Genomic DNA, 13,491 nt, shown 5'->3' on the forward strand with positions numbered 1-13,491 from the left:
CAAGATTCCAGTTTTTATTTTCGTTGTGTTTTATTTCTACATAAGGGTGGTGAAAAACATTTAAAACTACAATATGTTATGAGTTTGTCACAAAATAACTGAAGGTGTGATATGAACAGTCAAAATCTTCCATTATGTTCTTACCATTTTATAATCCCAGTAAAAATATTGTACCTACTGTAGTGAAAACACAATTCCTTATCTTTATTTTCAGCATTTATAATGTATGAAGCGCTCTAGTGTACTTCATTGATGAAAATGTGAACTTTCCTCCAAACACCTGGAAAACAAACACCTGCTAAATCTACAGCCAGTGAGGTCATCTCATTTTTTGATGTGATCTGCACAATATATAATACACAGATTTCATAAAAATTTTTGGCTGTTATGAAGCAATAATAAGATGCCATAATAGCACAATGGGAGAAACTGCATCTGACTGTTCAAACAGCCAAGGTCCAATAAAACTTAAATCTTATAATAATAAGAATAATAATTACAAAAAAAAAAAAAAAAAAAAAGGACTATCAAATGTACATCATCCCAGTGTTCACATAATATAATTTCTGGTGCAACTTGTAATTTACTACAGGGTCAATTCCATGTCAAATGGCCTAGGGGTCCCTGCTAGACCATCTTCAATGGATGTTTAAGCAGATTTCAAATGAAGCTGTGCAAAATTTCAGTTCAAAATATAGTATGCTTGAAGCACCAGCATCTTTTTTGTGGAGGTCACTTGTGTTATGCAGAATAAATCGCAAAAAATTTTCAAAGTTAAGTGTTACTGTTGCACAACGGCGAGAGGTAGTACTCTGAAACTTGGTATAACATGTGGAAAAGAATGCAAAACTTTTGTTGTCCAGGCTCAAAAACCTTCACATTTTTACAATGCAGTCTAAAACTTGCACCAAAAATTTATCGCAACAAATTTGAGCAAGACATAACAAAGTCATAACTTTTAAATAAAAACCTTTGGTACCTTCTTCTTTGGACATTCCACTTACCAACTGCACGAATTCAGCCTAACTAAATATCAGCTCTTATACTTGTTTTCTGGCTGAGATATTTTCCTTGAAAGATTAACTCAAAATTTGAAAGTGAAATTTGACCTATTTTATTTAATTAATTTAAGGGGCAAATATCTTAATGTGGGACACCTTCAATTCTCTCGTTTTTTCCACCACTGGAAAGAGCAGAGTTTCAGCTACAAGGATCATGGTTTATCTGTTTTGTGTCTTTGCACTTAAGGCCTTAAAATTAAGCCTAAACATCAAGTAGTTTTATGTGGTGTTTTTTTTTTTTTTTATGAAAACCCCAAACACAAAAGGTATCAAAACCTATAGTACTTAGTACCGTGCATGGGTTGAAGAAGTATGGGGGAAGGGGGATGCCGGCAACTTTGCTCTAGAGACTAAACATGGGTTTCACCACTTCAAGCCTCCAATAAGCAAAGTGGTGGTATTTCACCGGTTGATGAAAGTCATCTACCACCTACAATGTGTGTATTGTTATTTTGTAAGATCTTTTTTGTTGCAGAACACTTCCTTAATCCTTCCAAGTGTTTAGAATAATCTAGAAATAGAGTATATTCTAGAAGAATACCCAAGAATTATAGAATATTCTAGAATTCTGGAATACTGATAATATTCTAAAATTCCAGAAAATTCTAGAATTAAAAAAAAAAAAAAAAATTTATGAACATTCTAGAACTCTGGAATATTTTAGAATCATACAAAAAAAGTATAAATAGCTGATATTTGAACCATGCTGTTATTAATGTGTTTTATCTTCGTGATGAACAGTTTGTTTATTTTGTTCCTCTATTTTTATTGTTTGACTGTAATAAAGTTAATTAAGTTTTCATTGCTTGCAGAAACGTCCACTTATTAGTCAGCATCAAAGCTATGGAATTAGAAGATTTTGCTAGAGATAAGCTGAACTCATTCACCATCGGTCATATGGATAATTCTAAATGTCATGTGCTATCCTATACATGTAAAACTGGGTTAAAATTATTTAAAGAATTTGAATTTGAAGAAGACCAGCTGATAGGTTGACATTGTGGATTAAAACTGGGTGAAGAAGACAATGTCTATATCATGAAGCTCTGCTTTTGACAAAATTTGAATTATTGCAACGTTCATGTTGCAATTCTTTCCAGAAGAAAAATCATATGGTGAAAAAAAAGTTTACAACCAATTGATTTGTCAATGGCAGACTACCTGAAAGACCTAACAAGGGTAGACATAAAACCAGGCTAGAAGCTGTGCCCATCAATAGAACATCTTTATTCTTGGAATCCTGAATAAAGACCATTTTTCAGGCTTGGGGACTTGCACTAAAGAAACCCATGCAATTTCATTTCTTTTCTTGCCATTTGCAACCCCATTGAAAAAAATAGATTTTTTGTGCATCCTTTCTCCTTAAACCAAAGGGCAGAGCAATTGCAGAAAATTTCACTCTTGTAAATGAAATAGTTCTGTCCTTATTGAGATGGGAAACTTCATCATCAAATAAGTATGCAAATATTATGTGGAAAATAAAATGTTTAAGGCCATTTTTAGGCCTTAAACATTTTATTAGCAAGACACAAAACTGAAAAACCATGATTCTTGTTGATTAAAACCTGCTCTTTCCAATGACAGCAAAAACGAGAGAATTGAAGGTGTCCTACATTAAGATATTTGTCTCTAAAGATAGATCAAATTTTTACTTTCAAATTTTGAGTATCTTTGAAGGAAAATATCTCAGCCAGCAGTATAAGAGCTCATATTTAGTTAGGCTGAATTCACGCAGATGTTAAATGGAATGCCCAAAGAAGAAGATACCAAAAGTTTTTATTTCAAAGTTATGACTTTCAAAAGTCTTGCTTAAATTTGTCACAACAAATTTTTGCTGCCAGTTTGACCATATTGTGAAAATGTGCAAGTTTTTGAGCCTGGATGCCAAATGTTTTGCATTCTCTGCCAAAAGTCACTAGGTATACCAAGTTTCAGAGCTCTACCTCTCAATGTTGTGCAACAGTAACACTTAAAACTTTGAAAATTTGTGATTTGCTCCGCGTAACACAAGTGACCTCCACAAAAAAGGTGCTGGTGCTCAAGCATACTATATTTTGAACTGAATTTTTGCACAGCTTCTTTGAAAACCTGTTTAAACATCTACACCAAGTTTCAACAAAATTGAAGATGGTCGAGCAGAGACCATCTTCAAAATTAGGCCACTTGACATGGAATCACCTTATAGTAAAATATGTAATTTGGCAGATACACACTGGCCATAAATTCTCTTTCTTATCAAATTATCTTTACTGATACTTTACACAAAATAAGTATCAATACAAAATTCAAAATAGCAATATATTACTTACATTACAGTTTGGTCGTCTACTAGAATGTCACAACCATGAGCTGCACATGCAATTGTCTAGAAGAACAAAAGAAATTTTATATCTTCCCAATTTCTGGAAAAATTGCTGATAAACTGTTAAGATATAAATAAAAATCATTTAATAATTCACCAAAAGGTAAGGGAAGCATATTTAAAACAAAAGTTTATAGAAGCAAAACTGGATAGAAAAAAAAAAATAATAAAAAATACAAGAAAAATGTGTGCATCAACTTCTGCTGCTGTATCATGTGATATATGCTCTAGAAAGTGGATGTAAATTACATGACAGGACAACAGAAGATAAATGACAAGGTGATTATAAATTAGGATAAAATTATGCTGCAAGATGGACCAAACATGGTAAAGAACTCTACAGTGATGGATGTGAAGATTATATACCATAAACAAAAGACATAAAACTAAGCAATAAGGGGGGGAGGAGAGAAAAATACTGTATGATAGAGTAGGATGCCATATACATAGCAGTATTGATGAGTAGGAGTCGGTATTTAGTTTAGCTAATTCATTCAGAGCTTTAAACTCTTAAATCAGGTTTCCTTGAAGGTGCCCAGCTTTTCCAAGAGCTGCAATTTTCAAAACTTAAGTCTTATGTCCGTGACTAATTTGGTTTTCATTTTCAAGAGATCCACAATTCTTAAAATGAAGAGAGACCCTCACTACTTAAAATGAGGCTTTTAAACCTGTAAGCAGTACTCAAGATGTGGCCTAACCATTGCTTTATACAATGGAATAATCATTTCCTTGTCTCTGCTGGCAAAATTCCTGTATATCATTGACAGAACACCATGGGCTATCCTAGCAGCCTGTTTGCACTTCACACTCAACAATCTTCGCAATCAATCTCCAGATCTCTTTCATTCTCCATCAACCTGAGTGTGATAGTATACCAACATATGAGTAGCAATTGCATATGCAATATAGTAATAAGCCAAGAATAACCAAATAGTTATTCTGGAATTATTGCTGCTTGTATGTAGTAATCTTGCATTTATCAATGTTGAACGTCCACTGCCAATTCTGCTCAATTTTTCTGGGTCCTGTTGCAGTATAAAGCCTGTCATTAACCACTCTGCCAACTTTCTATCAGCTGCAAAATTAGATAATAAGCTTGAAGAGGAAAAAAGTGCAGCCATTATCAACCCACTGCAGGATGGAAGCCTCCTCAACAATTCATACTGAGGGAAAAATGGACCATAATCTGCCACGCTGGTCCAGTGCGGGTTGGCAGATCGATCGTATTCAGCAGTCAAGGGCTTGAACCCCAGTCTACTCAAAGAGCATGTGCTACTGCACTCCCGCTCCTGACCACTCGGCTACAGAGGCAGAGAAGTAGCCATTTATAACCACCTTCTGCCACTCAACCATCCCTTTATACACAGCAGTAATTTGTCCCTAATGCAACACTGCTCTAATTTGTACAACAGTCTTTCAGGGAACAGTCTAAAAAGGAAAAAAAAAAAAAAAAAAACTTTTACTGAAATCTTAGTATATGATGTCAAAATTATATTTTGTTCCAGTTCCTTTGTTACTCAATCATAACTCCATGAGAAATCCATGCTGTGATTTACATAACTGTATTCCTGCCACGATGATCCTATAAAATCTCTCAAGCTTGCAGGTCTGCATTACTCACTTCAGCCTTTGATACCCCTGGAGAGACATTTGTACATTTTCAATCTATAGGTACTTCCTCTGAATACAAGGATACATTCATAATTATGGCCAAAAGGCACTCTTTTTTGCTGTTTCTTTTAACATAATTGGACAAATTTCATCAGTACGAGGTGCCTTATTTACTTAAAGTTCACATGATCTTCATCATTTGATATATCTGTAAAATTATTTTCACACAATGATTTTCAGGTTGTGGGGGCTGAAAAATTCAAGACAGCTCACAGAAGTATCCCCCCCACACACTGCACTTCAGAATTTCTTTCATTATGAGCCTTCCAAATTACATTTAAATGAATGGGGGCCATCTAAAAATACTCTCAAGAACTATCAACCAAGCTATTAACCACACCTTCCAGTTCCTTTTGTGAATCATAAAAAAAAAAAAAAAAAAATCCTTAGAACAAACAGAAAACCTTTAAAATAAATAAATTTCTGTTGATGCTCTGTAGCCAGACAAGTTTATAACTCCTTTTTTAAGCTGATACATTGGCTGAAATGAACCAGTTGCAACTGCATTGTAACTGTTTCAATTTCATCAATATAAAAGCTTAACAGTTAATAATGGATCGTGCATTTTATGTGACAGTATAAAGATTGATCGCATAATTTGCAGACTTGTGTCCATATATATTACCCCAAAACCACAGCACATATAATAAACAAACAGCAGAATATAGAATCAAAGGCAAAATTATAGAATAGATAAAAAATAATAATAATAAATAAATAAATAATAAAATAGATAAAAAAAATAGATAATTGATAACAAAATAAATAAAATAAAATAAAAGTAAAGTAAAGCTACATGTTCTTTTCAACGTCTATAGAAAAAAAAATATAAGAACCAGCAACCAATACTACAAATGAATAAGAATAAATGACTTGAACTGTAAGAGCAAGTCATTACTCTTTTAGTTCAAGATCATGGCCTCAGGATCAACATCAGAAAGATATGTGCTTTGACAAAGCCTCCTGAAGTTAAATTAGATGTGTAATGTAACCAACAGCAAGCTCTTTAACTTGACTGTTGAATGACTGAAATTACTAAATATATTAAAGAACAGAAAACTTAAATGTGCAGGGACACATTTTCAGAAAAAACTGAAATAGGACAATGACAATTAATGAGACACTGAAAAAGAAGAGAGGATCAAGAAGAAAGTGGACTGATGAAGTTATTGAAAGATGTTGGCAAAGCTCTTAACAAAAGATCAAGCAGTTAGCAACCAAGTAATGGGAGTGCAGTAGCACACACTCTTTGAGTGGACCGGGGTTCAAGTCCCTGACTGCTAAATACGGTCGATCTGCCAACCCACACTGGACAAGCATGGCAGATTATGGTCCATTTCCCTCAGTATGAGTGGTTGAGGAGGCTTCCATCCTACAGTGGGTTGATGATGGCTGTAGTTTACCTTTTTTTTTTTTTTAAATCACAATGGCATTCCATGCATTCTAACCTTCTGATAGAAACCAGAACCTAACAATGATGATAAATAATTCACCAAAAAAATATAACAAGAAATAAACTAGATGATTTCAAAATGCATTTAAAGAAAAATGATAAAGGAAAATTAAATGGTGATCAATGCTTACTGCATTACGAAAATTGCAGTTTGGAAGTTTATCAGGAGATACTGGAAGTTAGGCAATACCAACTAGTAGAGCCACTCCTTGATTCGGCACCTCCATAGTCAGGTGGGAAGGAGCAGCAGTGTGTAGCACACTGCTTCTTGATTATACCAAGGTTCGAGCCCATCACCACCAAACACGGAGGATGCTGAAAGGTCAGGGAATGACCACTGCATATTCACGGAGCAATATGGCATTAGTTGCTAATGCTCCTAAAAACTAAATAACAAACAAAAACTCCCTGAGTCACGTAAGGATTATGTTCCACAGAACTCTACATGTCAAAATTTCCCTCATGCTTGTGCAGCACTCACAACTGTGCTCGCTGAATTGATTGAATCAAAAAAAAAAAAAAAAAAAAACACGTTCGATGAACATGTATATAGAATTATTTATTGTATTTATGGACGGCCTCCGTAGCCGAGTGGGCAGGAGCGGGAGTGCAGTAGCACACACTCTGAGTAGACCGGGGTTCAAGCCCCTGCCTGCTGAATACAGTCGATCTGCCAACCCACATTAGACCAGCGTGGTAAATTGTGGTCCATTTCCCTCAACATGAATTGTTGAGGAGGCTTCCATCCTGCAGTGGGTTGATAATGGCTGCACTTTACTTTTTTTTTTTTTTTATTGTATTTATTCAATTTTCTCTCTCATGCACAGGGAAAATTACAAAAGCGTGCAATTTAAAAAATTTAAAAATTATAAAATTACAAAAAAAGCGGAGATAGGCATAACGTCAGTAAGTTTTACCTCTTGAGCATCGTTGCCAGAATCGACGTCTTCAGCTGATAAGTATGCTGCTGCAGAGGTTGAAGGCTGTGGAGATTTACAAGGGGTTGGCTGCTCAACCTTACGAAAGAATATATTAATGGATGACTGGATGGTGGCTTTTTTTTCTTTTCATCATAGATTTCTTAGTAGCAAGCAAGCATATCATTCACCCCTCTGTTAACTTTTAAGAATCGTTCGCTGTCAGGATCCATCTTCATTGCTGGTGCAATTTCACAAAATGCCACTGCCACCTCTCTCTGGTGATGAAACATCTTGGCTCCTCATTTGGTTCACCTTGAGCTTCTTCAGCATTTTCTTCTTTCACTATCGCTGCCTGCAAGTCAATAAGTTCTTCATTAGATAATTCCTTCTCTTCTTCCTCTATTAACTCCTCCACATCTTTGCCATCAACCTCCAACTGAAGTAGCTCTGCAACCTTTACAAGCTTATCTGTAAACTCTTCATATGATTAGTCTTTTTTCAAATCCTTTGAAGCCTTTTATGTGCCGTGGGCATATTTTCTTCCATGCACCATTTAAACAATTTTAGTAATTACTGCCCAGACCTTATTAATGTTTAAGATGGCGTGGTAAATAATGTAAGATTTCCAAAAGTCTCCAAATGTAAGTTTTTCTCGCAGTCTACTGCAGACAATGCCTGAGCAAACGTGCATAAATAGTATGCTTTAAATTCAAACTAACACTCTGATCCATAAGGTGGATGAGTGAAGTCGTATTTGGCGGTAGAAATATGACTCTTACGTTCGAATTGAAATAATATAGATGCAAAGGATATCGAGAAGCATTATCTAACAGAAGCAAAATCTTGAACGGAACATCGTTGTCTTTACAATATTTTTCAACCTCTGGAATGAAGCAACATTTAAACCAATCCTCAAAGAGAAATATTGTTATCCATGCTCTCTGGTTCAATCAGAAATGAAGGGTAGGGTGGCTTTACTGATGCCCTTAAATGCATGAGGATTTCCAGAATGGCACACAAGCAGTGGTTTTAATCTGTAATCTCCCGCTGCATTAGCCTCAAGCAAGAGCGTGGTCCTGTTTTTTGAAGCCTTGAAACCTGGCATTGTTTTTTCCTCTTTAGCAACACATGTTCAATCAGGCATTTTTTTTCTAATACAGAGCAGTCTCATCAACGTTAAATTTGCTGCATTGAATAGCCGCCTTCATCAATAATTTTTTATAACAAATCACAAAATTTCTCTGCAGCTGCAGAATCAGCACTGGCAACTTCACTGCATACTTTAATGTTTTGGTAACCAGTGCCATGCTTGAACCAATTCAACCACCCGTTGCTTGCCATGAACTTGGGATGGGGTTTGCCATACTTATTCTTAATATCTTCATAAATACTTCTTGCTTTTGCTTGAATGGTCATTAGACTCATGGGCACTCACTTCTGAATCTGATTTTCCATCCATATTATTAATAGCTTTTCCAATTCGATATAGCACCCAAACACTGTTTTGTGATCACTGTTGATGTTAAGTGTGTTGATCCTTCGACATGTTCTTTTACATATGCACGGTCCTTTAAAATAGTATTCAATGAAGCAGCAAGACCTAGTTCCCTTGCAATAGATGACAAACTTTTTCCTGCTTTGTATTCCTTAATCAATTTTGTTTCGTTTCCTGGTACTGCCAGCATTTGCACTTTCTGTTGGTCCCTTTTCCTTCATCATTGTAATACATAAATAGGAATAAAGAGAAGTTTCTGAAAATTTGTTTTTTATATGATTGAAGATCTCAGTGAAGTGAACTCATTTCACCATAAAAACCCACACAATTCCAGTTATCGGAATTATCGAAAATGCAATAAGATAGAGTTTACTACCCGTTTATAATAGATTGTGCTAACAGAAAAGCCCAATAAACCAGAAAGTGCAAATTGTTTTTATTGTTTTATGGTTGTGACCTCCAGAAATGTGTTTTAAAAAAATATCACAAAGGCGTTCAAAATTGATTCTTATAACAGAAAATATGATAACGATGAAAGCGTAGTGCAATTTCCATTATAAGGATGACCTTTTAGAGAGATAAATAGCTTAATAATATAGCGAATATTCCAACTTCCAAGGTCTTGAAACAAATTACCAAAAAAAAAAAAAAAAATTTGTTACTGGATTCAACGTTACGATATTTTCACGATACTATTTCTTTTTTTTTTTTTTTTTTCTTTTATTGTTATTCCTACGGGATGCAAAATATGTTTCGTTATTTTTTTCAGTTTGCACCAGCCAACTTATGTAAAGTCGAATTTGCGTACATCAAGTATTACGTAAGTTGTGGAGTTCCTGTACTCATAATATTTCACATTTGCAAAAAAAATTGTTTCTAACTGTCAAATTTAAAGACAAGAAAGACTGCTGAAACCTATGGTATTCTAATCCCTTGGTTGGAGTTAGGAAGTAGAACAAAATGGGTTATTTTTAGGGAATAAATATGAAGGAAAGCTATTCCAGCAACTGGAAAAAGTATAGGAAACAAATGAAAAGTTACCACAATGAATTTGGAACCGAGACTTTCATTTGTATGACAGCAGAATGGTAAAAGTTGCAGGGTTTATTCTTAAACAATTTGAAATAATTTGTGAACTGTATATAACTCGACTCTCAATTTATGTATTTGGAGACATTTTGGTTCCAAAAACGACAACGTTAGTAAAGGCACATGATGCAAGAAAGCAAGCTTATATAGCATCAGCCAAAAAAAAACCTTCTCATTTCACCCATCCACTAGCTCCAAATGTTTGTCTAGTTCTGCCTTGAATCTATTTAAGCTATCAACTTCTACAATGCCACATGGAAGTTTGTTCCAGCAATCAACTATCCGCTGGCTAAAGGCAAACTTCTGCACATCTATCCTACAACTGTCTTTCCTCAATTTGAACGTATGCCACCTGAGGCAATTATTCTGAGCAAGAGAAAGAATCCCACCAGCACTGAGCATGCTCAAACCATTCGAGGCTTTATACACCTCAATCAGATCACCTCGCAGGTGCCTAGTCTCCAGACACTGTAATTTGAAAAATTTAAGCCCTTCTTCATAAGAGCAACCCTTTGTTCCATTCACTAATCTCATTGCTCTTCTCTCCATGCATTCCAACAACTCTACATCCTTCTTTATACAGGCCTCCAGACCTGTATACATTACTCAAGGTGTGGCCTGACCATTGCCTTATACAAGGGGATAATCACCTCCTTAGAAAAATTCCTGTATATCATTGACAAGACACCATGAGCTACTTGCAGACCGTCTGACTGATCAGAAAACTTCATATCTGCCTGCACAATTATCCCCAGATCCTTTTCATTCCCTACCACTGTCAGTGTAGTACCACACAGTTGAAACGGTTACTCTGGAGTTACTGCTTCCCACATGCAGTACTCTACATTTGTCAATGTAAAACTTCAGTTGCCACCTCTCAGTCCACCTGCTCAAATTTTCTATTTCCTGTTGCAGCAGCCTACTGTCATTAGTGTCATTAACAACCCTGCCGACCTTCATATCATCTGCAAACTTGGACATTAAGCCTGATATACCATCAACAATAAATACAGAAAACAACAAGGGACCCAACACTGAACCCTGGGGGACTCCATTAATAACATTTGTCCACGAAGAGCAGTGTCCACTGATTACCACACTGTCTTCTCCTACTCAACCATCCTGTTATCCATAGCAGCAATTTGCCTCCAATACCACACTGCTGTAATTTGAACAGCAGTCTTCCATGTGCAACAGTATCAAAAGCCTTTCTAAGATCCAAATATATGATATCAAAATTATTCTTTGCATCTAGTTCCTTTGTGACCACATCATAGTATCCAATCAAATTGGTCATCAGACAAGACTTCCCCTTAACAAACCCAGCTGTGTGTCAGCTATAACTGAAGTCTTGTCTAGATGTTCCTGCAATGCTGCTTTAACCAGTGCCTCCATTAATTTCCCTGGAACAGAAGTTAAACTAACAGGTTTGTAATTACCTATGTCGTCCTTTGATCCTCCATTGTGGACTGGGGTCATATTTGTACATCTCCATCCATGGATACCTCCCCTGAGTCCAAGGAAGCTCTCATAATTATGGCTAAGGGTTTGCTTACTTCCTTTGCTGCCTCCTATAATATAACTGGATGGATTCTATCCACCCCAGGTGCCTTTCTTATGTTTATCTTCAACAATTTCTCCTCCACTTTATTCTCGGTTATTACAAGATTATCTACGTTATATTAAGTAGATTCAATAAACGATTCACAAATCAACATGTCTGCTAACAGACGCCACCTGTCATCTAATAAGAATTAGTAAACTTCCATCAGATGAGACTAGTTAGTTAGTTATTTGTTTTTTTAGGAGCATTAGCAACTAAGGCCATATTGCTCCGGGGATATGCGGTGATCATTCCCTGACCTTTCCACATCCTCCACATTTGGTGGGCACGGGCTCGAACCCCGGTCTAATCAAGAAACGTGTGCGACGGACTGCTGCTCCTGCCCACGGAGGCACCTATGAGACTAGTAAATCGAAAAAAGCTGTCTCAGTGATGCCCTGAGCTTTAGATAAACCGTGGCTTTATCTTTTAGTAATGCTACTTGTATAAAACAAAATTAGCAATTTATGTTGATCTGCAGATAATGATGTCTCCTCTAATGTGAAAGTCCAATCCCTTGATGGCCAGTCTGCTGCCATCACTGGAGGAACCAAAGTTGTTGTTGTTATTTGGTTTTTAGGAGCATTAGCAACTAAGGTCACATTGCTCCGGGGATATGCAGTGGTCATTCCCTGACCTTTCCACATTCTCCGTATTTGGTGGTCACAGGCTCGAACCCTGGTCCAATCAAGAAGCATGCGCTACGCACTGCTGCTCCTACCCACCAGGCTATGGAGGTGTCGGGAGGAACCAAAGTATCCCCAAATATTGAAATCAAACAAAAGAGTTGCATACAATTTTCAAATTATAACAACAGAAAATTCTAACAGTAATGTCTATACAGTACTGCAAAAACAGTTATATCAATTGCTTTAATGACATTTCTCTTACAAACTCTGTCACACAGGTTTTCAGTTTCACCTGCATTCCTATTCTATATACATTTCCATGGGCAGTGATCTTGTGAATTGGCATCTGCAATTCCCGTTTCTCTCCTCCAAACCAGTCCAAGCACATGCCTGAATTAGTCAGCACCTATTTACTGTTCGCTCCAAATTCACAATTTAGAGTTGAACAATGAATAAATGCTCACAGAACTAACTTTTCCAATTTCTCATTTATCCCTTCTACTTCCATTTTTTGTGACAACCTGTCTTCACATATTTCTCAAAAATTACAAATACAATCTGAAAAAACAAGTCCAATATCAACAAGTATTTCCTGTCTTCTCAGTCTTCACAACCTATACATGGTACTGAAGTACCATTAGTTCTTATACCTTTCATGTTTTGGATTATCATAAAAAAAAAATAAATAAATAAAAAATAAGGACAAATAAGGACAATAAAGCGGATTTTACACCTGATATTGCTAACTGAACGTACATCTAGCTTTCTTAAGAGCCACATGCTAAATTTACTTTACTGTTAAAATATTTTAACTGATATACTCATAAATGAATTGATAATATATGCACAGCATACATGTACAATGTTATCTATTAATTCCTGGTCTGGTTCAGATAGTCGATGTTTTAGATAATCTGAATTCAGAGAATTCTATATTCCACTGTATGTGAAGATGTTCCAATTAACAAAATTTTCTGAATTTTCTGGTTTCAAATAATGCAGTTTTTACTATAATCCAGAATTACTGTATTTTTTACTATAATTATAGACAGTTTTAATATGGTTTATTGATGGGCATTAATATTAGTATCTTCAAAAGAGCATTTATCCAATTCTTATGGTAAGATAAATACATCCTTTTTCATGAACAAAGTTCCAAGTTTTACTTAAAAAAAATTCCTATGCTTCATTTCACTGCAAAAATTTTG

General features: G+C 35.7%; 1 protein-coding gene across 4 annotated transcripts in view; it reads right to left on the reverse strand.

Moving 5' to 3' along the window:
- LOC150091589 (E3 ubiquitin-protein ligase arih1-like) overlaps positions 1-13,491 on the reverse strand; it is a 268,953-nt gene that overhangs the window by 173,612 nt on the left and 81,850 nt on the right. For all 4 annotated transcript variants that reach the window (XM_090384745.1, XM_090384752.1, XM_090384760.1 and 1 more), the window contains one exon: positions 3,371-3,426. In XM_090384745.1, the coding sequence (XP_090240871.1) occupies positions 3,371-3,426 (56 nt within the window). The remainder of the gene's footprint in view (positions 1-3,370; positions 3,427-13,491) is intronic.

The sequence above is a fragment of the Mastigoproctus giganteus genome, chromosome 1 (assembly GCF_048544385.1).
Source record: "Mastigoproctus giganteus isolate SK-2022 chromosome 1, ASM4854438v1, whole genome shotgun sequence".
Taxonomy (NCBI): domain Eukaryota; kingdom Metazoa; phylum Arthropoda; class Arachnida; order Uropygi; family Thelyphonidae; genus Mastigoproctus; species Mastigoproctus giganteus.